Raw genomic sequence first — 26,962 nt, 5'->3', positions numbered from 1 at the left:
GAAGAACCTGTATCAACAAAAAATATCAGAAAGATGGACAGTGGCGGTTAATACCTAACAAAGTCGTGTACAAAGAGCTAGAACCCATTACAGATACTATGCGTAAGAGGAGACTGGGATTCTTTGGACATATCATGAGGATGCAGGACTCGAGACTTCTGAAACAACTAGTACAACACAATCTCGTCTCAAAAAATACCACAACAGGATGTAAATGGATCAGAGAAGTAAGAGAGGATCTGAAGGAAATAGGCCTTACAACAGAAGACACCATAAATAAGATAAAATTGAATACAAAACTCAAGAATACAAACCTCCGCTTTACCCTTACACAAAACAAACCAACAACACGCACATTTTCAACTGAGGAAAGGGCACGAAGATCGGAGCATCTGAAGAAGTACTGGGAGGACCGCAAAGCCCGAACAATCCCTTCAAAGAGACCTGAACGACGGACTGACTAAAGTGATCCTATGTGGTCATAAAAGAAGAAGAAGAAGAAGAATATATGAATTTTAATTTGGAACACCTAATGACTCAAATATGTATTAATATTATGTAAGGAACATATATAGGTTATGTTACATGGGCGGTTTGTAAAAACGGCAGGGCGGTGCATCCATTAAGAAGGCCCTAGGGAGAACACAAAATATTACATATTTTTCCATCTGCCTTAGTCATATACAGTGAAACCTCGGAATGCGAGTAACTTCGTTAACGAGTGTTTTGCAAGACAAGCAAACATTTTAAATAAATTGTAACTTGATAAGCGAGTGAGGTTCCACAATACGAGCGTCACGTGTGTCTAAGTTTTCCTCTCCCCTGTGGTTTGTTGAATGGAGGAACGAGATCTTTGGTCCTGTAGTGAAGAAATACCTTCCAGAAAATAATCTGCCACTCAAAGCCTGATCATCCTCCAGGCCTTGAGGACGACTTACTGGAGGAATTCAAGTTCGTTAAGGTTAAGTTTCTTCCTCCCAGCACTACTCCACTCTATGGATCAGCAAGTCATTTCGAACTTCAAGAAGCTATACACCAAAGCACTATTTCAGCGATGCTTCGAAGTAACCGAAGGAACAAACGTTACCCTCCGAGAGTTTGAGGGAATTCATTTCCCCATCATGAACTGCCTGAAGATCATCGATAAAGCCTGGAATGGAGTCACCAAGAGAACTTTCACTTCCGCTTGGGGAAAGCTGTGGCCTACTGTGTTCTTGGACGTGACTGAGGGGATTGTTGGTGACAATAAGCCGCCGATGAAATTGTGTCCTTAGGGAAGACTACGGGGTTGGAGGTGAATGACGTGGACATTCAAGAGCTGGTGGAAGAACATAGCCAGGAACTGACCACCAACGAACTGATGGACCTGCATCGCGAACAACAGGAGGTTATGAAGATCTCATCCAGGGAGGAGAAGGAGGAAAAAATCAATGGAATCTCTCACTTAAACTAAGATTCGGGAGAAGTGCAAAATGTGGGAAACTGTGCAAAGTTTTGTAGAAAAACACCACCCGAATAAGGCTGTAGCAGTGCGAGCGATGAATCAGTTCTATGACAATGCAACGTCACATTTTCGTGAAATCCTCAAAAAGAGGCAAAAGCAACAGTCATTCGACAGGTTCCTCAAGATGCACGAAAAGAAAACTATTTCAGTGAGCCAACAGATAGCAGTGATTCCGTTAGTGAAATTCGTGCTACACAGCAACTCTTATGTCATCTCTCATCTCCCTCACACCAATGATTCTATTGTAAGGAAAAGCACACTTTAATTTGTTTTACATTATATTTTGTTTTATAAATGGTATGCTAAGAAATTTTGTTGTTGTGGACAAATCGTCCGTGTTTCAATTGTTTCTTATGGGAAAACTCGCTTTGATATATGAGCGCTTTGGATTACAAGCATGTAGCCGGAACAAATTATGCTCGCAATCCAAGGTTCCACTGAATTATGATCTATTAAAGTACCTAACCTTCTCAGTCTAGTTCTCAATCTTCTATCTTCGAAGAGTTTTCTCACCTTCCAACTATGAAGGCGAACTATTTGTTTGAATATTAGATAGTGCAGCTTTATGCAGTTCAGAAATATGTAAATCCTTTGCTAGCCAATTGCAATTTTTCTTAAAAACTTCGCATTCTATGACTGTTTCCATCGCTCTTGAAATTTTGTACCTGAAAACACTCAAATTTATGCACTGTAAAATACCTGAAGAACAGTCGTGAATGTTCAGTTTTTATAATACATAATCCACTAGCTTGTTTCCAATCTGTTTCTTGTCCCGCAAGACTTCACAGCTCATCGTGTATCATTATGGGTCACGGTGAGCACACGATACTGCAAATAAAGTTACATTTCTAAGAACAGTGCAAGAAAGCCCATGTACTGCGACTTTAACCTTAATAAATGAGAGATAAGGAGTGTTATTTCTAGCCATATGTTTAGATGTAGTCACCAGGACTGACATTCATTATCGTCCCTGCCATGAAAGCTTATACACTAAAAGTCTTACTTTTATACGAAGTTTATAAACCTGTTATAGTTATTCACTGAACTGCTTATACAGACCAGAAACCCTGTATAAACTTTGTATAGCAGCGAGTGACGCAAAAATACTTAGTGATCAGTTTATTTTAGCAGTATTTACAGCCTGCAGTAATATAATAGTGGTGAAATATCCAACTTATCAATTAAAAGCACACATTGAAAGAACTGTAAGTAACGATCTCAACGATATTTTTAATATAGAAGACAGAACATTTGGAGGTTATGGAGGCTGGAAATGTTCGTAAAATAAAACATTAAGAGGCAGAGTGATCCATTTCTCCTAGAGGACTGAAGTTTTAAAATTAAATATAGATTTATGAAGGAGTATGCTCAAATTGTCATTAACAGTCAGAAATGACTTTATGAAAGATTCCAGAGGTGTCTTTATATCTTGCGAACTTAAAGAGTTCTCACAGCACTACAGACATGAACGCGGAATGAGGTTAGTAATTGTCAGCGACATAATTATTACCAACGAACAATTCTTCTTAGTTTGAGGATACACTGTGCTTTGAACCAAGAACCCTACGCACAAGCATGCACACTCAAATTACATACTGTAGATACAATCCACTTGTCCTCAAGAATTGTTCATTTATCACTGATTTTTATTTAATCAATATATACTACTGATGAAATGGCATATGGCTTTAAGTGCCAGGAGTGTCCAAGGCCATGTTCACCTCACCAGGTGCAGGTCTTTTGATTTGACACCTGTAGGCGACCTGCACGTCGTGATGAGGGTGAAATGATAATGACGACACACCCAGCCACCCGTGCCGGCAGAATTAACCAATGATAGTCAAAATTCCAGATCCTGCCGGGAATCGAACCCAGGACGTCTGTGATCAAAGGCCAGCACACTAAACATTTAGACATGGAGCCAGACTACTGATAAAATGAACTGACTGTACTGCATTTGACTGTCTGGAGATTTAAATGTGCTCTTTGGGGGATTCCTACTAGTAAATCAGCCAGCCAGCAGTCACGTGTAAAACCTATAAAAGCAAGACGTTCTTCCTGTCAAAATTAAGAACTAAGCAAGATAAGGACTTGAGACTTGCTTTAAAAATAACTTCCAAATCCAAAGACCATTTGACTTGCTTTGAGCCCCCCCCCAATGTAAAGTCAATATTAAAGACAGTGGCCAGCGATTGACTTTCGTGCTTGCACATACAAATTTCTGAACATGAAGACACATATTGATTTTTTTTATCATTCACATTTAAAATCAAATGCATCTACGTTGAGCAGAAAGGTTTCTTTACCACCAGTGAAAAAATTATGAACATAATGAAGATGAAATGGGAGTTATGACAACTTCCATGCAATGCAGATCTTTTATTTGTTGTAACTTTACACTATATTAATATTTTCACACTCAATTAAGTTTTAACATTAATGGCTTGAAATTCTGTACATAACTCTATATGCACCTACATCAACCGATTATATTCCGATTTATATACAGAACTAGCAAAAGCATTCATAAAAGCGGTGAATGTGAAGAAATAAGTCTTAACTGCATGAAGAGATTCCTACAGCTTGGAACGAGTGTATAGGTGCTGTAGAGTAATAAAATGTGTATACCATGTTTATTAGCAAGAGAAATATGCAACACCTATACAGGGTTTATTTAATGTATAACTATACAAGTGTTAAACAACTGCATAAGGATTTTTATTAGTAAGACTAAGGGTACAAACCTTACTTTCTCCCCTGTTAATACCAAAGGTAGCGATTTATAGTAATTTTCTAACTGCGGGGTTCAATTCCGTGTTGCTAACCATACAGTTACTGTTAAAACTTGCAGGTTGGCACTATATAGTAATGATTTTTTCATGACTTGCAAGATTAAACGGTACTGCCACTGCAGTAATATGAAAATCACTAGTGATATATTTGCGGGTGTAATTAAAGCATATTTTCCAGTTCTGTAGGATTGTATAAATCTGTTTGGATAATACTAGGTAAATAGAACTGTGGCATGTTCGAATAATGCATTTAATAATGTAGTTCGTGTTAAATGACAAATGCAGCATTTTATTAATATGGTCTTATTTTGTCCAATTCCTATGGACAGAATAACTGAATAATGTATAGAACAATTCTAATGTAAACGAAGCAAGAAAAATCTGCAAGCACTCCTCTCCAAAAAGAAAGCAACGTTACCTCCTCTATAAAGATCAATTCAGTTATAATGGAAGGAAATTTCATGGTCAACCTAACGTAATTTAATCTTATCCCGTCTTGTCACGACTGATGTACAGTTTGCAGACAGCCTTTGTGTATTCTTACTGACTTACCGCGTATGTATATGTAATAAATTTCCTTGTGTGTATTATTACACCATGGTTTCACTTCAGTCCAACATGTAATAGCGAACTTCAAGAAGGTAGCTGAATTATTTACACCAGGCAAACACCAAAGAATATGGTTATAGCAATGCGTGTATCAAAATAAAGGCAGAAATATGTAACATTAAACTGAGCGAGGGAAAAAGTGTTTATGTCCGTAATTCCTCCTTGAGCTAGAAAAACAATTATGAATATCTTGATTGATCAATACTTGGGTAAAGGAACCCCCCATTGTTATTTACAGTGAGGTTAGTTCATTTATGGTTATGCCTTGCAATTTCAATATGTAACTAGTCAAGATGGTAGCAATGATAAACCGTTCAAAAAAAACAAAAAAGACAATAAGGTGGTGATAATTCCTTTTTAGTGTATAGCCTTGCGTGCCAAGTACTATAGCACTGGTTATCTGCCTACAGTTTGGGAAGGAAGAAATCGAAGAATTTTTTTCTTTATAATTTTGTCCTGCTACATTACAGTTCTGGCCCACTGCATTGCCAGGTATGAGAGGTATTATGGAGTTGATTCCTGTCAATCCAGTGAAGACAATTGCAACCAGTTCACAGAAGAAAGTGAAACACTAGATCTTGCATACACGAGGAAAGCTGTAAATTTATGGTTAAATAAGGGGTAAGAAGTGGCTATCATTAACCAGTGTTCATAAAAGTTGTCCAATGATGTCACTATGTTACCAAGTCCCAGTGAACACAGGAAATTGATGTATACAAAATTATTTTCTCACTTTGCAGAAACAAGAAGGTTGAAGCAGAATGTTTGTGATGAAGACCTGCAACTGTCGGCCTTGGAACTTTCAGGAGAGATTTCAATGGGACAGACTGTGCATCTACTAGTTGGTCGAGTTGCTTCAAGAAAAAAAGTACAGAATCAAAAATAGAAAAATCATGAAATTTGTATCTCGCGCATATCTGCAAGAGGAAAAAAATGAAGTCGAAATGAAATTTGTTGAACCAGTATAGAGCAAATAATAATAATAATAATAATAATAATAATAATAATAATAATAATAATAATTAATAATAATCATCATCATCATCTTATGGCCTCAGCTACCGTGTGCAGATATTTGAATTTGACGCCATCTGGCTGTCTGCTCGTCAATTTCGATGTTCGGTTTTACTCTAGGCTCACTAGATGGCAGACCGAGTAAACCAAAACTCTTGGGCGTCTATGGCTGAGATTTAATTAATTTTGTCAGGTAAACACCAAAAATTTACATGCCAACATTGTACAACATGGAGTGTCAAATAGACTTTTTTCCGCCCTTCAAAAATCAGACTGCCTCTGCCGGGTTTGAACCTGCTATCTTGGGATTCGGAGGCCGACACTACGACTTTTAGACTACACCCCTTCAACACACAATAGAGATCAGAGTGGTTTCGTTTGCAAAGTGGAAATGAAAAGGACTATCGTTTGTTGGTGAGAAATATAACAGTTTGTGAATCAATTAGTACACACATCCATTCATACACAATTATGCCTACAATTAGTATGACCAGTACTCTTCTCCCAAAATTATTAATTATGCTACAGGAAGCAACTGGAACTTTTGGTCCGAGAGTTTCCACAGCAATGTTTCATGCCAAAAACATAATTGCAACAGCCAGAAATCAGGCAACATGGGAAAAAATTGAAATACTGGTTTAAAGAATTCTTCCCACTTGCAGAATTAGATTCCTGGACTACTTGTAGTAATAAAAGCTGCCTTTAAGACATTCATGGCAGCAACAGTATAGAAATTCTCCCAAATCCTGGCACTACAGGGAAAATACAGTCCTTGGATAAGTTTATTTTTTGGCAATGGAGGACTTTGAATCGCCGTGTGCTGGCTTTTGAAGACTTTCAGTTTGATATGGAACAGAGAATCAGCATATTAAAATTGCAATCCTTCATTCATTTTAAATTTTCTTCCCCATGGTTCAAAGATGATTAAATATTCATAGTTCACAACCAATTACACAATGGAGACCTCCAGAGTTCGAAGTGCTTGTGAAATATTGCCTTAAAGTGCATAATTCACTGTGCATGGTGCCAAAAAAATATTTATCATGCCTCATTCATGCTTTACATTCGTTCCTGAACAATGAAGTGACCTTGGTGCACAGTTAACCTGCCAGTTCTTTCTTTTTCTCTCTCTCCAGCATAACTGCAACTCCACTATGTTGTGCACAGCACCAGCTAGCAAGATGCAAGGGTTGTCTAACAGCTGCGATGTCACACGGAATTTGGGTCAAGATTTCAACACCTGAAGAGTTCGAAATCGCAGCTAAAATTTTGTGCATTGCTATTTTATGGTCTCCCTTATCCTCTCAGCGAAATTGTGTTGACCGTTTTGATACGAACATATCGATAATTCCCTTGTGAGATTACACTCGCCCGTGTGCCAGAGAACAACTTAAGTTGCCATGCTGAACGTGACAACACTTCAACAATACCCAGTACTAGAACGGACCAATTCGAGCCGAAGGAGTGAGATGCTGAATTTTACCATTGCCCACATTCTACAAGCTTAAGATGTGAATACCAGTCTACTTCCTGAAGGATTTTATTTTTATTATCTGCAATAAGTCAATAATATTGCAAGCTCCCTTAACTCTAATCGTTCTAATCGTAAGCACTACAAGAAACATTTTTTGTTGCCATCTTCCCACAGGAGTGAACTTAAGATACCGCATTTTTCAAATATTTTTTCACCAGTGGCAGCAGAATGCACTCCCACACACATTTTACACACTCAAATCCAGCCACTTAATTTTTCCACTCTGTGTGAACTAGTGTTTTTCATCAGCCATCCATAGTTTCAGTGCAGCCTCAAATGGTCTGTTCACACACACACACACACACACACACACACACACACACACACACACACACACACACACACACCCCCTAGCGATAGGACTGATGTTAGATCTCCAGGGACAATCAAATAAGTCTTCCCTTGTTACAACTTCTGCCGCACTTCGAGTTGCGTGTCCATAGCGCGGCTGTCCAGGACCAACATGTTATGTAAATTCAAGAGCTCACCTGAGCAACGTTGCCAAACGTGTCGCCCTGTCAACCACAAGGTCAATGTGCATCCTCCCTTTCAGATTCGCCCTCATCAACATGCCTTTCACAGATCCTCTTCGGTTTTTCTTTTAAATATCATGCAAGGTAGTAGACATTGTCCATCACCAGTAGTTATACACCATACACATTTGTTTTTCAATGCCACTGGTTCTTGTCATTACACTAGATTCACCTTCCTGCTGACTTGTTGAGTGGCATTTCAAAATAAGACCAGTGTTTGATTCATGTTACTAATTTGCATATATGAATGTTATTCTAGATACAGATTTATTATATAGCAATGAAAATTCACTGCCTTTGCTTCATAATCACCTGGAAGTCACTGAGAAATGCTAGCTCTCTGAAAGCTTAATTCCACTGGTTAAAATGCTTTTTAGCCAGCTCCAGCTAGCCTTGAAGCCCACGATTACCATTTGTTTCATGAAGTCTGTTTCTTTGCCAGTCACAAATACAACTTTCTACAATGTACTTTCTTCCTGCTGCATGTGTTCCAATATTCTCTGAATCTTCAATAATACTAAGCTTTTCTTTAGCCATGAACAAGCAATAAGAACTTGTAGCCATACTTCACATTTCATCTCAGATGCTACCGACTCCACAAAAACCAAGGCTAGACAATGCTACAGTGAAATGGGATCCATTGTTTGAGGTGAAGCGGTACCGACATTATTTCAAATAATGCGCACATTTCTCTTCACTAGATTCTGGAAAAAGATATTCTATTCGTGTATATATGTACAGAACTTGAGTCAATGTTCAAATAAAACCTCAACAGAATGTTTCAAATTAGAAAACATGAAAGATATAATAAAAAGTCAACCATGCAACTGCAGCAGGTTTAGCATTCTGCATGTGTGGGAGTTTTCAGTATGAAATCTCAAAAACTGTGGGTATTTTAATATAAGAAAGCCATGTCAGGTTTGACAGATTATTGAAGAACATCTTCGAATAATTTTCTATTAAGAAAATAATGCGCAAAATGTATGTTTTGAATTCTTAGACCTTCCACAGAAATAAACTGTTGTAAAAACACTTATTTCAATTCAAAGCAAGCAAGCTTGTAGACTTGCACGGCTTGCCACACAAATTACATTTATTAAAGTATGAAGGCTTTCACGGCCGGTGTCAATATAACAAAATTCTTCCGGGCTGTTATGCCGTGGTCCACTCCTCTCGCTTCTCCCAGACGTTTCGACTACTGCTGCGGTAGTCATCTTCTGTGGCGTCGTGTAGATACGCTCTCCTGTATCCCGCTGGCAACTGCAAAAGTTGTTTGGGAAGCAGCTGTATTTATATGTAAGTGTGTGGCCTCCAATTGGTTCGCGCTGTGCAAAACCGACATCTGATTGACTTATCTGAAAGCACGACCTCCGATTGGGTCGCGCCGAGCAGCTTGACGTTTGGTTGGCTATCTGAGCACGCGACCTCTGATTGATTCGCGTCAGGCATGGATTCTGACTGGGTCGCTCCGAGAAGTGTCGTCTGATTGGATCTCGGAGTGCACGACCTCCGATTGGGTCGTGCCGAGCAATGGAACCTCTGGTTGGTTGACTAATGTCCCTGATCTTGGTAAACTTCGGCCGTACGTTATACAAAGGGGGTGTACCAGGCCTTGCTGAGTTTCAGTCCTTCCTCCTTTCTATTAAAGTTATCCGGATGTTTATGTATTTCGATTGCTTCCCTGTAGAGACGGGCGTGAAAGTGGGATGTTGTGGCCAGTATGTCAGTATCCTCGTAACGGATCTCATGATTTCCGTCAAGCAGTGCATGCTCCGCTACTGCTGATTTGTCGTATTGCCCCAAGTGACAATTCCTTTTGTGCTCCGTCAGGCAAGTATTGACACTTCTGCCAGTCGTGCCAATATAAACAGCTCCACAGCTGCACGGTATCCTATAGACCCCAGTAGATGTTAAAGGGTCACGTGGATCTTTGGCAGAACGTAACATGTTTCGTAGCTGTTGGGTCGGCTGAAAAATGGTTTTAACTTCGTGACGTTCAAGGAGCCTTCCAATACGATCCGTGACGTCCCGTATATACGGCAAATAAGCGATACCTTTCTTACTGGGTTCTTCTCGCTTACTATTCGCTGGCTGTCTTCTGGGGTAGAGTGCTCTCCTGACCTCTTGTACCGTGTAGCCATTGGTTTGTAAGGCTAGATCAAGATGCCGTAGTTCCTTCTACACGACGCCACAGAAGATGACTACCGCAGCAGTAGTCGAAACGTCTGGGAGAAGCGAGAGGAGTGGACCATGGCATAACAGCCCGGAAGAATTTTATTATACAAACTACATTTGTTGATAAGGAAGCCTTATTTTTGTGTAGACAGTTAATAGAATCTATAAGCTTTTCAGTCTGTCAAAACATGAAATGTAACAACTCAAACACTGTAACATACCTGTTAAAAACGGACAACTGAAAGCGGAATGACATGTTTCATTCTACAAGAACATTCTCAGATTCTATCAATCACTTTTAACCATGCATATGTACAATACTGTTTATGCTGCATAAATGATTGTGAACTAACTGCCCTGCCGGGTGCTAGAATGAATGCAGGGTAATAGCTCTGGAGGGAATAACTGTAGTAAAGATTTGAAGAGTACCTGGTTTTGAGCCAGTGCATAAATTAATAGTTTAATTTACTTTTTTAACAGGTATGTTGTAGCCTCCTCGTGATAATGATGATGTTTAAAGGAGCCTAATATCAAGGTCATCGGCCCTTAATGGTATGAAATGTTATGACAAATTAAAAGTCTAAAATCCTCCACTGACCAGAATCCAAAGCGTGAGGACGAAGAATGAATGGATGGATGAATATGAATTTAAAACTATCAGTGGATCTGACCCACAGTGCCTCACATGCACAGAAGCCGGCACAAAACAATAGTATTACTGACCAAGGGACTGCTTCTATAGCATGATGCTGAATCAATTATGCTTGTAGTCGAAACTGGTTCAAAATCCAGGTCATCGGCCCCCCATAATGGTACTTATTGCTAGGAAAGTAGATCCATGCTATTTGTCATTTGACGGTACTAATCAAAAGTAGCGCAGACTCGTGGTATTCCATGCATTATGCTACTATTCACAGGTAGTGTAATGCGCACACGTAACACAGACATGGTGTTTCGCAAATTGCGGCGCTATTTACAGGCAACGCAAACCTATGGCGCTCCTCACATAAGTGGACTAACCACAGGGACCTGAACTATCCCGTGGTATTCCTTACAGTGGGAACTAAGAATAGGCAAGGCAGAACCATGGTGTCGCTCATCCCATGACGTTCCTCATATAGGGGTACGAATCACAAGTACTTTAAGACCCTCATCCTGATTTACACTGTCGCTAGTAATCACAAACCTATTGCGTACCTAACATAGTGGCAGTACGCACAAGTAAATGCGACCCATGGTGTTCCGTGCGTGATGGTAGTCTCACGGTTCTAATTTGATCATCCCTTAGTCGCCACTTTTAGTCACCTTACGACAGGCAGGGGATACCGCGGGTGTATTCTACATGTGCGTCCCCACCCGCAGGGGGTATGCAGCCTCTTCAGTCCCAAATCTGTTTTTGCATTCAATGTGTTTTTTGGCTACAATAAATTCAAAATATTAAACATTTTTAGTATGTTTTGCTAGGTTGTCTTATGATGTGTAGCATATATGGTACATCAGGACTCAGGTGATTTTGTTACTATTATAAATTTTCTTGTACTGTATTACTGTAAGTATACAAAATTGCATGCACTGTATATGCTACCTATGGACTGATGAGGATAATGGTCTGAAGTGTTCCATTTCATGTTTCGACAGGGCAAAAAGCTTAGTTCACATAACCTACAGTTATGGGGCACAACTTCATGTACATTGATGTAGCATTCTGATCTCCCATCTCAACATCCTTTTCTCCTGCCACAATATCTACTTTCCCCAAATACAGTCACAAAGTTTACGTGGTTTCCCATCTGAGCTAATATTGAAGCACAGTTTTCCTTTCTCCAAATGTCTGATTTTCCTGTAGCAGAATAAATCTTGTTTTCAAAAATGGAATCATCTTTGCACTTCTCTTTAAGCCATTTTACACTTTCTACTTGTTCTTCAGTTGCTTATTTTCCCTTCTGACTACTTTTGTACTTTCATTATTCTTCAATTACATTTATGCATTTTATAAGTTATACATCAATTCCTACTCGATTCTGCCTTCTGTATTTTGTTGATCTTGTTCCTTCATGTATTTCACTACTTCCACCTTCATTTAGTCCATATGCGACATTTCTTGAAACATTTCCTCACTTCCTTTTATCTACAATATCATCTCTGTTGTCCTTAGTTTCAACTTGGAAAGTTCTAGCAAGCAAATAAGAGGTTTCTGATTCTATGCCAAACCATAATGAAGTCTATTTGATATCTTTTAATGCATTCATGTTTTGCCCTAGGTAAAAATTCTGCAGCCAGCTTCCATTCATTCCTTTGCCCTAAACTCAAATTCTTGAACTATATTACCCTAAATAATAAATTATTATATTTGTAATATATTTGAAGAACCACCTTTCCAATACACAAAATCCTTATGTTTAGGATGAAACCATTAAATCGCAAATTGGACATGTTTCGCTCAATCTTAGTGAGCATCATCAGCAATAGAAAACCTAAAACATTGGTAGGTCAGGGCCCTGATCCTGGTGTATATCACAAAAGAATGTCTAAAATACATTGGTAAATTGTATGAATTTAACACTTTAAAAATAATCAATAAGATTATATCTATTAAAACAAAAATTAATCATTCAAATTGTTTAAAATGTAAAACAGAATGGATGGCTTAAATGTTAAAAATAGTTTATAGTAATTAGATGTTCTTAAAAATCGTTGTCCAATATATCTACGTTCGATTGCACTAAACTGTTTATGATAAAACCAGTGTTTTATATCTGGGTGAGCTCTTATTATAAACTAAGTTGCTGTTTTTTTTTAAAAATAAACATAATGAGAAACACACGCAGCAGTAAGCCAGTTACCATCAAACCTCAATAAACAACCAAGGGACCAGTTCACACACGGGACACATCCGATTTAATTTCACATACTAGATCAGTAATTCTCCGTTAGGAGAACAATCAACACATTACTGCACAAAATAATGGCTGAAATTACAGCGCAAGGAATCCCATAAGGGCTAATTTACGCTGATCTACACGACGTTTTGTTACCAGTGGACTTCGTTTTTCAACCATTATGTGTGATTTTTGACGTTTCTCATTATGTTTATTTAAAAAAAAACAGCAACGTAGTTTATAATAAGAGCTCACCCAGATATAAAAAACTGGTTTTATCATAAACAGTTTAGTGCAATCGAACGTAGATATATTGGACAACGATTTTTAAGAACATCTAATTACTATAAACTATTTTTAACATTTAAGCCATCCATTCCATTTTACATTTTAAACAATTTGAATGATTAATTTTTGTTTTAATAGACATAAATAATCTTATTATTTTTAAAGTGTTAAATTCATACATTTTACCAATGTATTTTAGACATTCTTTTGTGATATACACCAGGATCAGGGCCCTGACCTACCAATGTTTTAGGTTTTCTATTGCTGATGATGCTCACTAAGATTGAGCGAAACATGTCCAATTTGTGATTTAATGGTTTCATCCTAAACATAAGGATTTTGTGTATTGGAAAGGTGGTTCTTCAAATATATTACAAATATAATTTATTACTCTGAACTTCAATACAGTTGAAAAATGAGATTTATAACTTGCTATATTACCCTCTCTTCCTAGGTTAACCACTGCATTTGAATCTTCCATCTCCTTTTACATGCTGCATTAAATCTCTCAGGTTCTGATATATTCCTTCAATTTCTTTTATTATCTGCTGAACTGGCAGACCAGTGTATCTACTGTGGCAGACACAGGCTAGTTATATGTTGACAATGATAATTCATTCATCACTTTGCTAGTTATAGTAACTTGTAGCCCTCCTTTTATAGATTTTTTTATTAAATCAGCTCCATTTCCTCTACTTGATTTTGTGTTAATACTCCTGTAGTCACCAGACAATGCACTTTTAGTCTATGCAGTTCCTCTTCCAGATTTTCTAACCTACCAACACAATCAACTGGACTTCTTACATCTATGCCCAGATCTGCAAGAGGTCATTCATCTTTGTGACAGTCTTCCGTCATTCCCATTTGGATCATCAAGAATATTAGCTCCAGAATAGTTTACCTGGGATGAAGATACAATCATGCACAAAGATTTTCACAAGCAGCTGATTTCTGGCTTTTAGCTGTGCAGCATTATCAATATAGCTATACCATACTGGGTAATATCACAAAGCCCTTTCAGTCATAATCATGCAGACTGTGACCCTTATTCAGTAAAACATTTATTACCCTGGTTTCAACATATTTGCTTTAAATGGTTGTACCTATACTCCAATCATTTACTTCATTGTGATCTGTAAATCATCCTATAATGGGAAGGTTGCATGGTTCAAAGGCAGACAAACATGTCTATATACTAGAAAGCAACCATGCAAAACAATTGAGCTCTTAGTTCTATTTACATTAGAGATCAAATTCAGTTCTAGAACTGACAAAGTATGAAGTATCAATGCTAAGTAAGAATGTCAAAACAAGGATTATGTCTTTGTTTAAAATTTAAGCATAAAAAATGTGTATTAAAAATGAGCTGATGCCAGACTGTTGACCTAATGGCAATATTATAAATGATATTCTACAATGCTGGAGCCTTAGTAGCTCAGGCGGCCAGCGTCTCCACTGGGTTCCGTGGTTCAAATCCCAGTCACTCCACGTGAGATTTGTACTGGACAAAATGGAGGCGGGACAGGTTTTTCTCCGGTTACTCTGGTTTTCCCTGTTATTTTTCATTCCAGCAACACTCTTCAATATCATTTCATTTGTCATTCATCAATCATTGCCACCAGATGAGTGCAACAGGCTTTGGCAGCCGGCACAATTCCTATCCTCACCGCAAGATGGGGGCTTTATTCATTCCATCCTTGACCCGGTCACTGACTGCAAAACAGGTTATAGGTTTTCATTCATTCTTCAATGCTGGTGTGAATTACATGAATGAAAATTACATATTTATGACAGATGCTTTTAACCAATTCATTTGGCAGACTTCAACAACAGACTTCTGCAACAAACACCATTTCTTCTCTCCCCAACCAACAAACAATATGATTAGAAAAGCAGTTTCATACGATGAGGTCAATCAGTGTGATCTGAATTGAGTCTGCTCATTCAGAATATCGGTACTGTGAAATTATAAGATACAGGACACAAATGCAGACATCAGCAGAACCATGGAATTTCTCCACATCTCAGCACTATGGGCACATCCTTAACACTCGAGAACACCCAGAGGAAAAAAAGAAAAAAAAAAAGAAACCTACACAGGACATCAAACACCAACATTCCCAAAGAGCAGAAAATTCAAATCACATGAAAAAGCAGAAAACATCTGTAGTGAATTGGCTATCATTGTTACAGATCTCTTCACACAGTTAAGGTGGAGAGGACATTCAAGTCACTGGTAAGACACCAATTAGAGTGGTTCTAGTGTACGGGACCCTCACCAGGAATATTTTATTCGAGAACTGGTTAAGATTCAGCACGATTTATTCTGAGTGATTTAAAATTTATTCTTAAACAATATTAAAAGAACTAATGTTTTGAAATCATAGTGGCAAATAAAATGAAAAGAGTAGTGTTAAAATGTTGTAAACTTCAGGCTGAGAGACTTTTGAATAATGAGAAGCTACTAAACTAAGTGGTTTGTTTTGAGCTGTCAGTGGAGAGGTGGTGTGGAAAGAGACATTAAGCTTAAATGGAGTTTTTATATGTAGGAAAGATCATAATATGAAGACCACACTGGAATTCATGAGGACAAATTGAGAAAAATATTTGTTTGCGGAAAGAGGAATTCAAGATTTGAATAATTTACCAAGGAAGATGTTCGACAGATTTCAAACTTCTTTGATACAATTTAAGAAAAGATTCAGTAAACCAGTGATAAGGAATCTGCCACCTAGACGACAGCCCTAAATGTAAATCAGTGGTGTTATACTGTGACTGTTCAATTTGAGCAAGTTTAATTATATTTGTACATTCAATTTTTTTTGCACATCGGTGAGGAAACTAGATCACATGCCACAGCACTATCGCAGACATGGTACATTTAACATCACACTATGAACTGAATTCCCTATCAAATAACCCAGTCAGCAATAACCTTCACCATATCTTTACCCATTAACTTCACTTACAACCTATCACACATCGCCCCTCCCCCATTCAAATATAAATGGGATATTTTTAAAAGGAAAAGTTGATTAGACAAAAATTCAAGTTAAATTAAAAATATTTTGCACTTAAAATTTATTCTTAAACAATATTAAAAGAACTAATGTTTTGAAATCATAGTGGCAAATAAAATGAAATACTACTGAAAAATCAATCTCTGCAACATGATTAAACATTCTTTAGATTTACTTTACATGAAAGTTAAAAAATTACGCTGGATTGGACATACAAAAACGATGCAATACCAGTGTACAGCAAAGGAGTGGTTTAAGAAGGAACTTTTGAGTACAAGGACCAAGTGGCAAACTAAGTGAAAAAGTCAACATGTGGATAGATACTTAAGTTTTGGAATTTTAAATATTACCCAATAACTAGTACTAGCTTTGATACATAGGTTTATGAAAGCATCAACTTTCTAACTTTACCTAACATCAAAGCCATCGCACATTATTAACTTCATATTAGAGCCCGTATTGTCAAAGTATCAACTTGTGAAAATTTGAATTTATGATTCCACCTTTACAATACTGTAATTGTCTTTTTAATAAAGACAATTAATAAACTGACTCTGATGCATGGCGGAGCAGGACAGATACAGCTGGTAATGCCTGTAATAAATTAAAGTTTGTTTTAATACTGTAATTGTCTTTTTAATAAAGACAATTAATAAACACAATTACAGTATTGTAAAGGGGGAATTATAAATTCAAATTTCACAAGTTGATCAAAGCCATCAGCAAAGTTTGATTGTTATATCTGACAGTTCTGAGAAATTTGCAATGGTACCAATTACCTTATCAGAACCTTCAAAATATTGAATATTAAAAACACTGAATTTAAAATGTCAACCATTAATGCAATAACTGAACAAAAACTACAGTATTTTCTCTAGTCCTCAATATATTAACTATAACACCAAGTAAAAAAATGATTTAGTTTGGATGACTGAAGATATTTAAGAACATAAGATTCAAAAAACCATAACTAGGAATAAAATTTTAAGAAGGATCTTACCATGTCAACAGTAACTTCACCCACTTTGGCAGACCCATGAGTTTTACGGAAATTCTTGACACGTTCCTGTTCCGCAGGTATTTTCTTTGCAAGGACAGACTTCAGATCAACTGACTCGGACGCATGGCGGAGCAGGACAGATACAGCTGGTAATGCCTGTAATAAATTAAAGTTTGTTTTAATTCATCACAGTTAGTACAAGATGGAGAACAAATGAGGTGAAAATAAAAAAATGTTTCTTTTCAATTTACAGAATACAAATAGAATATGGATACGCCTATCATTTTACAATTATAGTTAGCAATTTACCAACAGGTGCTTCTAGATACTGTTAAGTTGTATAAAAAAAAAAAAAAAAGAGGAATGAGCTCATGGTATTAATGTTGCTTGCATTCAATATTTTAACAATTACCAAAATGTATTTCACCAACCATGAAGAAACAAAGCTTGTGGACACCCACAACAAACATATCTATAGGTTTGATTTTTTTTTTAGAGAAGTGTACCTGCGAGGAACTTGTACAATATAATGTGCTCATTCCTTTTATGAGCAACTGTACATTTAGCATCATACTATACACACTGCTTCAAGCTCTTCATGATGGCATGTCTGGACAGGTTCTTCATGGTAACTCAGTATCAGATTCGTTCCCAATCACTCATGGATTGAAAGAAGGCTGTGTGCTTGCTCCTACATTCTTTGTACTGAACATGGCTGCCATGCTGCATGAATCATCTGCAAACAACTTAGGCATGGAGATTAAATTACGTTTTGATGGAGGTCTTTTCAATCTGGCAAGACTTCACTCACAAAGACATACTCTGGTTACCCAGGTGACAGAACTGCAGTATACCGATGACACCGCATCTCCTGCTCTAACACCTGCAGAACTACAATAGTCTGAACTGCTTTAAAACTGCATGTAATCACACCGGTCTTGCCATTAATGTGCAAAAAAACTAAGGTACTTGCACAAGCTGCCCCAGGATTAACTCTTCCTGAGTTCAGCATCTCCACCCTAGACACAACACTGGAACAGGTTGATCACTTTTCATATCTTGGAAGCATCTTGTCTAAACTGTGTACCTGCGAACAAGATGTTGATAAAAGAATCGGGGCTGCTCATGCAGCATTCGGACAGTTAATACACAGTCTTCATGAATAACAACTTGAAACTGCATACCAACTCATGGTGTACAAAGCTGTTGTCATTTCCACGCTACTGTATGCCTGTGAAACTTTGACACTTGCCGTGACATCAAAAAAACTTGAGCGCTTCCAACAACAAAATGAGATACAACTTAAATATCAAGTGGGTGGACTTTGTGCCAACACTGCAGTTCTTGACAGAGCGCAGCTAAATAGCAATGAGGCAACAATCATCACTCATCAACTGAAATGGTTAGGCCATGTTCACCGCACGAGTGATACCAGGCTTCCCCGCCAAATTCTTTATGGTTAACTTTGCTCTGGCAGTAGAACGTTTTACGGACCAGCTGAAACTCATCATGAAGACAGCAGGTATAAATTTACAGACGTGGGACAAATGTGCTGTGGCAGAACACTACATCCACCGCTGTTCGAAAGAACGCTGCAGACATCGAGAGACCAAGCGGCAAGCAAGAAAGTTCCAATTACAACCCTGCCCACCTGCACCCATTCGGTGCGATTTGTGTGGGCGTATGTTTTATCCCAAAATTGGTCTGTTTAGTCATCGCAAATACATCCATAAACAGAGTTGAACTGCTCACTTCATGGAGGAAGAAGTTATATATACTCTGATCGAGTCACAGCCGACGACGATACATACTGGTACAAAAATATTGTGTTTCTGCCCGATTGTAATAAAATAACTTACAACACTTTGGCATTTAAATTTAAGGAGGCACATTCTGATCACATTTGAAGGCTACAGTAGTCAAAGGATTCCATTATACCTGATGTCCTGGTGTGCACATTTTCCATCTCATGTTTTCAATAACTGAAGAGCTATAAAAACTTTAGCAGGTACTGTACATATCAAATCTTGTGGTACCTTACGGTGGCCATAAAAAAAAAATATATATATATATAAAAAAATAAAATAAAATATATGCATATAAACCATCATCGTTAGAAACACTCAAGATTTCTAGTATTCAAACAGTTATGTTCCTCAAAGCTTTATGAACTGCACGAGTAAGGTGCTCCTTGCTTATCTTGGCAGTGGGTATGTGACCAAGTATTCTTCAAAATTAAGGTTGATTCCTTCTAAATCAGCAGCATTTCAGTTTCTATCAGCATTATATAACAGAAAATAGATTGAAAAGGACTGGGCAGAATAATTTCTTTGCTTGTTAATCTGAGAAGGTGGCATACTTCAACACTCAACAAAGTCATCTTATGATTGTTTTTGAAGGAATTACTGATTTTCAAGTATGCCTGTCCACAATAATAGCTGTACAGTAGTCTCACGTGCACTACCTAATGTGGAAAGAGAGGGAGAGAGTCAAGTTACAAAAATGTTTAGCTCCGTGAACTTGTGGAAAGAGGGTTGTACAGTAAAACCTGCCTCTTAACAGAGGTCTCTGGTTTACGAAGGATTGTATTTTAAAACAGTTATGTAATACTGTAAAAAATAAAAGAAAAATAAAGGACATTCTCTGAATCAACTTATATGATTCGTCTGTCCTAGTTTTTCTGTCCCCACAGGTTCTTTTCCCACTGTGGGTGGGGGGCGGTAGAATAACACACACGGTATCCCCTGCCTGTCGTAAAAGGCGGCTAAAAGGGGCCTCAGGGGCTCTAAACTTTGGAGCGTGGGTTGGCGACCACGGGGTCCTCAGCTGAGTCCTGGCATTGCTTCTACTTGTGCCTGGCTCCTCACTTTCACCTACCCTATCCAACCTCCCTTGGTCAACTCTTGTTCTTTTCTGACCCCGACGCTATTAGGTTTGCGAGGGCTAGGGAGTCTCATTTTTATGCCCTTCGTGGCCCTTGTCTTCCTTTGGCAGATACCTTCATTTTTCGAAGTGTCGGACCCCTTCCAATTTTCCCTCTGATTAGTGTTATATAGAGGATGGTTGCCTAGTTGTACTTCCTCTTAAAACAATAATCACCACCACCACCACAGGTTCTTGGAAAGTGTATTGTGACAACTTCACAAGGGAATGCTGTATGACCTTTCAAAACCTGCATTAAGTTTAACATTTTTTTTTTGAAACCAAACATTTTTCATGTTCTTCAATCACTTTTATCCTCCAGTGTAATTGTCTTATGTTTAGAAGACTTTTAGTATCAGAATACTAATACAAAACTGCATTAATTAAAAAAACTGCTACAGTTTACAGTTTTATTCCACTTGTACTCCGCTAATTGCCTGGTAGCTCAAAACTGAGAAGGAAACAACTACCCTACAATGCGCAAGAGGGGAAGGATACACTATTTACAGCACAGTAGGGTCAGGAAATAACCTGTAACCTTCTGTATCACAAAACAAAGTACTCTGCCAGGGTCCTGTAAGAAGGCAGTCACCATGGATGAGGTTAATGGTTCCTAGAAGTCAGAGTAAACTCAGTCTCAAAAATAATACCTTGCTTGCTATCAACATTACAAAATTGAAAATGATTCAATAGAGTTTAGTAGCAATTAAGCTTACATTGTTCCATTTTCATCAGGCTATTTATATCAATCACTACTGATCTGCATTCAGGGCAGTCGCCCAGGTGGCAGATTTACACAAATTGTACCCAAAAAATAGTCCAATTTCTACATTAGGTAGTTTTCTGGTTTAAAGTATTACAAAAATAAGCAATTCCTCTGTTCCAAAATGTATTTTCCCATTTCTACAGGCTTCCAGAATATAGATGTAAGTGGTAAAAAGTTAGGGACAAATGTCCCTGTCTTTACCACTTAGCCAGGGAATACACAAGTAACAAAATATCTAACTAGACAATATACAATATCAACAAAGAAATGAATGGAAATTATAACAAACTAGACAGCTCTTCTGAGAATCTTCCATTTTATTATAGTCTTCAGTCTTCTCTCGCCTGTCTTTGAGCACCTTATAGCAGTCTTCTTTTTTCTGGTCGTTCTCCATCTTCTGACCATCTCCCGTCTTCTCCTGGCGGTCTTCCGACTTCTTCTGGCTATCTTATCTCCTTTATCCACTTCTCTCAGCATTCTACTATGTTCTTCTGGCTTTCTTCCATCTTCCTATATCCTACATCCAACTTCTCCATTTTCAGGCCGCCTTCTGTCTTCCTCTCCATCTTTTGAATTTCTTCCATCTTCTCCAAACTTCTGACACCACTTTGTTGTGAATAAAACTCCATCTGTTTCATTTCTCTAATTTATTTAAGTATGACCTAATAAATGCACACATATATACAAACACACAATTCTAACCACTTCCTAATTACTGTTTATTTACAAATTTCTCTTCTGTACACACACCAGGGAGTCCCTGCCAGTTGGAATTACCTGGGGACGGCTATAATCCTTACTTTCACTTTCCCAAGTCCAGTCAACTCTTACAGCAGCTGTGTATAGACCGCTCCACAACACATGGTGACTGTTCGTTGGTTCGATTCCACAGACAGTCCAGTAATTCAGTCATATGCAGTGAACAATTAAAACAATGAACAGTATTCAACAGTAGGACGATACAACAGCGAACATTACACAGGTCCATTTACCTTCACACTCGCGCTAGCGGCTTCCCTCACGCAGAAATACACGAACACTCATTAAAGTCTTGTTCTATCTTCACCTACACACTAGTGTCTCCGACACAACAGCTCCTGGTTCAGACCTCGCTGGGACACTAGCGACAGCAAACGCCTCTGTCAACCTCAGCCCAGCAACCGAACCCTAACACTCAAGAGTCCAGCACTGACTGACAGTCCGCTGCTAGCCTCACTTTTTATACCCCGCGTGATTTGAGCTAGAAATTTTGTGATGTCACTGGAAGCAGAAGATTCCTGTTGGATTCCCACGAAACTCACAGGTAAGTCGGCAGACAAGAACACATGGAAAGGCCGGCCCCACCCCACAAGCCAGCAGGGAGATCCCAGGTCGTCTGTCACCAGCCACCTCCTGGAAGTACCAAAAGGGGCTACCACGTAACAGTATCATTCCTTTACATCTGTACCTGAGAATGTGATTAACATTTCTCCCCACTCCTCACTTTCGTCTATCCTGTTCGACCTCACTCGGTCAACTTTTTCTTTTCCGACCCTGGCGGTATTAGGTATTGAGGCCTAGAGTCTTTCATTTTCATGCATTTCGTGGCCCTTGTCTTTCTTTGGAGGAGGTCTTCATTTTTTCGAAGTGTCGGATCCCTTCCATTTTTCTCTCTCTGATTAGTGTTAACGGTGTGGGTTACTGTAGTCACGTCCTAGTTCGTGAACCATGGGCAACGGTTGAGTGGTCTTGTAAATGGTCCTGAGAGTCGGGATACCAGTTGCTATGGGAGTGGGCATTTCAGATATAGTCTGAGTCATGGCTCTGCTTGTGCTCAGGCAGCCAGGACTATACAATCCACCGATGATCCCTAACCCATAAGAGGAAAGATCCTCACTTGGACTATGTGTAAGTTGGGTAGCATCCTGCTTCATGGACTTACCGAGCTCAGAACATTTTAAGCAAGTCTCGGACCTATGGGAGTGAGTAAGGGAGTCCCACTTCCATTTGACAGGCTAGGGACTCCTTGGAAACAACTTGGCGAACGAAATGGAATTTGATGGGGATCTATCAATATTAACGGGCCTTATGGAAGAAAGATGTGAGGGTGCAGATGAGGATGAAATTGACAAGCTTCCATAAGGTGTGATACACCATGGGTTTGCAATGCCTATGATTAGTACCACCAGGTGAGTGTCACAGAGTATACAAGGCCTGTGATTAGTTCCACTGGGTGAGGAACACTATGGGAATACCAGTGAATACATCACCATTGGAAATATCCTTGTAGCAATGGTCACTTACAGTAATACGATAATACAGTAAAGTTAAAGTTAAAACATAATTACCCAACAAAAGCAACAACAAAATGACAAGCACTTCCATGGAAACAAGATGTTACAAGAAATACTACTAGTTTAACATTCTAAATCCACCCTCATATACAAATTCACACATAACTTAAGTATTAGTCCCACTATGTGAAGAATACAAAGGGTTTGCAGGTGCCCTTATGTGAGGAACACCATGATTCTGTGTTGTCTGTGTGTGATGCCATTGTGTGACAAACCATGGATCTACATTGCCTGTGATTAGTACCACTATAAGATGAACACTGTGGTTCTGCTTTAACCAGTGATTAGTACTATTATGAGGGGCCATTGACCTGGATTATGAACCCCCTTTTTTAACAAGCATCATCTTGGAAAAGCCATCGTGAATTGGATCCGATTGTTTTGGATTCTTGGTCATTTTTTCATCATTAGTTTTCTATTTTAGTCAGTGGATAAAGTTTGAAGTTTTAATTAGTTTCATTTCATTGCACCTCATACGATTAAGGCGGAAACACACTGCTGTTACTTCACGTGAGTTTGCGTGTATCGTGATGCAATCGAACCTATCAGAAAAGGACAGATGACTACGAGAAGATGCTGAAGACTGCCAGAAGAAGACGGGACGACCAGAAGAAGATTGGTGACGGAAAGAGAAATGTTGACGAGCATCCACGCAAGATAAAGCATGTTCCATAGGTAGATGCTCTGTCCTATAGACCTTGTCCAGGAGATTGCGAGTTCTGTTCCAGGAGGGGGGCCGAACACGAAGTTTCCTACCGAGTGATCACCGTGGGGTTCGAAGGGAACTGGAGCAGTGACGCCTGGATGGAAGTGCAGAGGGACGGGGATCGTCACCCCGGTCCCCCTGGCCTACCAGTCCGCAGTGCAAGAGACCATGAGGTCTACTTCAACAAGGATGCCATGTTAAAGAGCAGCACCTTCCGACGGATCTAGGGTTCGGCCTATCTGAGGACCATCCTGCCCCAACCGATAGGTACTGCCTGGATCTGACAACGAGACCAAAGCATGCCGTTGTCCAGGAGAGTACGCGCACAGAGAGCGACTGGGTGAAGGCATGGTACGACCGACAAGGGGACACCATCAGAAATCATGAGAAAGGCCTAGGATGGTTACATTATCCCATAAGGAAGAAAGGCTTGTCTCCAGTTCCAGAGGACATGGAAAGACACCAAGTTCTGAATGAATTTAATGACATCAGGTACTGAGTTCGACGGAGGCCAATGCGCAAGATGAAGGTGGTGTATCTTGACCAGGTGTTCCCAACCTGGGGGCATTAATTTTCTTAACTCTAATATTACAATTTTGTGTAATAAATATTTTTTGAATCTTACTTTTATCTTATTTACTTGCATCTCTCCATCATTGTCGCGTCAAGTCAATCGTTCAAAAGCACTGGTAATTGCCAACTGTTGAAACAAACCTCTGCGGTGCCGCGAGGTTGGAGGTGAAATAAGGAAATTGCTGTTTTGTGAGGAGCAAAATGAAGCCTGAAAGCAGGTGCGGGAACAAAACCATTCAACGCATGTTCAACTGCACACTTTGTGGACCTATTTGCTTGAAAGTAAACTATGACCATACATGACGTTTTAACTCATCAACGATGTTGCTTTCATTTTCCAGTATTACTGTTACATACTATACAAGGTTTTTCTTTTAAACAAAATATATTACATGAAGGAGCTACTTGTATAAATGTCTGTATTATATCAAATTGATCTAGTAGCAAGAACAGGAAATAAGGCAATAATAATAGGTTAAATTATAATAAATTTAATATAACATGTTAGGTTTTCACAGCTGGCGTGAAGTTCTGTGTAAGCCTACTGGTATTTTGGGCTACAACTAATGTTTAACCACAGCAATTAATGAAACAGCGACATTTTCTCACCGAAGATCTTAACTGGTAATAAGTTACTACTGTCAGGAGTCGACATTAACTCTGAAGAACAAAGAATATCGGAGTTTCAGAAGCAACAAATGAAGTGGAAGTTCCTCCTTCCCTCTCACTCTGCGGCATATGCTCGTTTTGTGGGTAGCTCTTCCTTGAATGCTGTTTCCACCCCTACACATTCTTATTTTTCCCTTAAGAGTCAAATTGTTAAGAGCTACATAGAATAACTGTCCCATCAGAACTGACACAGTAATGGCCATAACAACATCACCGATAGACCATCAGTGGCCAGGCCCTTCGACTGTTGATTCTGTGCCTCATACTTTCGCAGTGAACATGTGTCAAGTTGTTTACTGTGAGTTGTGTAATAGTGCAACTGTGTGAATTGTGTTATTTAATATTGTGACTTTTTTGAAAATTGATAATGATGTCCAAGACTGTACAATGATGACTACATTAAATATGGCTTCATACACGTTGAACGGAACAGAATACAAGAGCCTCAATGCGTAATCTGTCACTGTGTTCCGAGTAGCGATGCGATGAGGTCTGTGCATTTGGAGAGACATTTTAACACGAATCATTCAGGCTTAAAAGACAAACCCACAGAATTTTTTGCAACTAAACTCAACTCAATAAAACGTATGAAATTAGATTCATCGGGTACTTTTAACCAAGAAAATGAGAAAGCGGTGGAAGCATCATATGAACTAGCTCTTGTGATTGCCAAAGACAAAAAAGCACACACAACTGGGAAAACATTAGTAAAGCCATGTATGTTATTAGCCACAAATATAGTTTTGGGAGAAGGGAGTCTGCAGAAATTGTCTAAAATTTTTCTTTCTGATAACACAGTGAAGTGCAGATTTCAAGAACTGTCAGAAGATATCAAAATGCAAATTTTGGAGAAGGTGAAAGCACCTCCAGTGTTTTCAATTCAGTGTGATGAAACAACCAATGTGGCCCACTGTTGTCAACTGGTTGTATATTGACTTGATACTGTATGAGCTTTTGGGCTTATGCCACGTCAAGAAAATAAGGTGAAATTCTTTACATTTCGCAGAGAACTGTTCTCTGCGTCATCAGAAGAAAATCTTGACCGTTTACGAGAAAGGCTTCTTAAACAATGTATATTGTCGATTTGTCGACAGTGGAATTTTAAGAGAAGAAATGTTATTCTCTCAATGTTTGAAAACAACTTCGAAAGCTTGTGATGTGTTTTCTGCCATCGATAGTTTTTTCCAAGAACATGGACTTTCCTGGGAAAATGTAGTGGGTGTATGTACGGATGGTGCACCTGCTATGATTGGGTCATATTCTGGGTTTCTCAAATTGGCCAAAGATGAAAACCCAATCATCATAGGAACCCAGTGTATAATTCACAGGCAGGCTTTGGCGGCCAAAACCTTGCCCCAAGATTTTAATAACACTCTAAAAGTCACCATAAGAATTGTGAACTCTGTTCAGACAAGTTCTTTACAGACAAGATTGTTTGAAGCCCTTTGTGTTGACAAAGGCGATCCCAAAACTCGGCTTTTCCACACAGAGGTTCACTGGCTATCAATAGGGAACATTTTGGCTCGGCTGTTTGAATTAAAGTCTGACGTTTAAAGTGTTTACTGATGCCAATTTTATCATCTCATTGGCATATTTTTGCGATTTTTTTGAAGCTTTGCACTTAAAGCTCCAAGGCAAAAACTCC

General features: G+C 38.7%; 1 protein-coding gene across 1 annotated transcript in view; it reads right to left on the bottom strand.

Annotated features, from left to right (window-relative positions):
* kdn (knockdown) overlaps nt 1-26,962 on the bottom strand; it is a 125,118-nt gene that overhangs the window by 72,734 nt on the left and 25,422 nt on the right. The window contains exon 2 of the mRNA XM_067150210.2: nt 17,349-17,504. Within this exon, the coding sequence (XP_067006311.1) occupies nt 17,349-17,504 (156 nt within the window). The remainder of the gene's footprint in view (nt 1-17,348; nt 17,505-26,962) is intronic.

The sequence above is a fragment of the Anabrus simplex genome, chromosome 6, assembly GCF_040414725.1.
Source record: "Anabrus simplex isolate iqAnaSimp1 chromosome 6, ASM4041472v1, whole genome shotgun sequence".
Lineage (NCBI taxonomy): Eukaryota > Metazoa > Arthropoda > Insecta > Orthoptera > Tettigoniidae > Anabrus > Anabrus simplex.
Note: the sequence above shows the minus strand (reverse complement) of the source record. Positions and strands in the feature narration are given on the sequence as shown.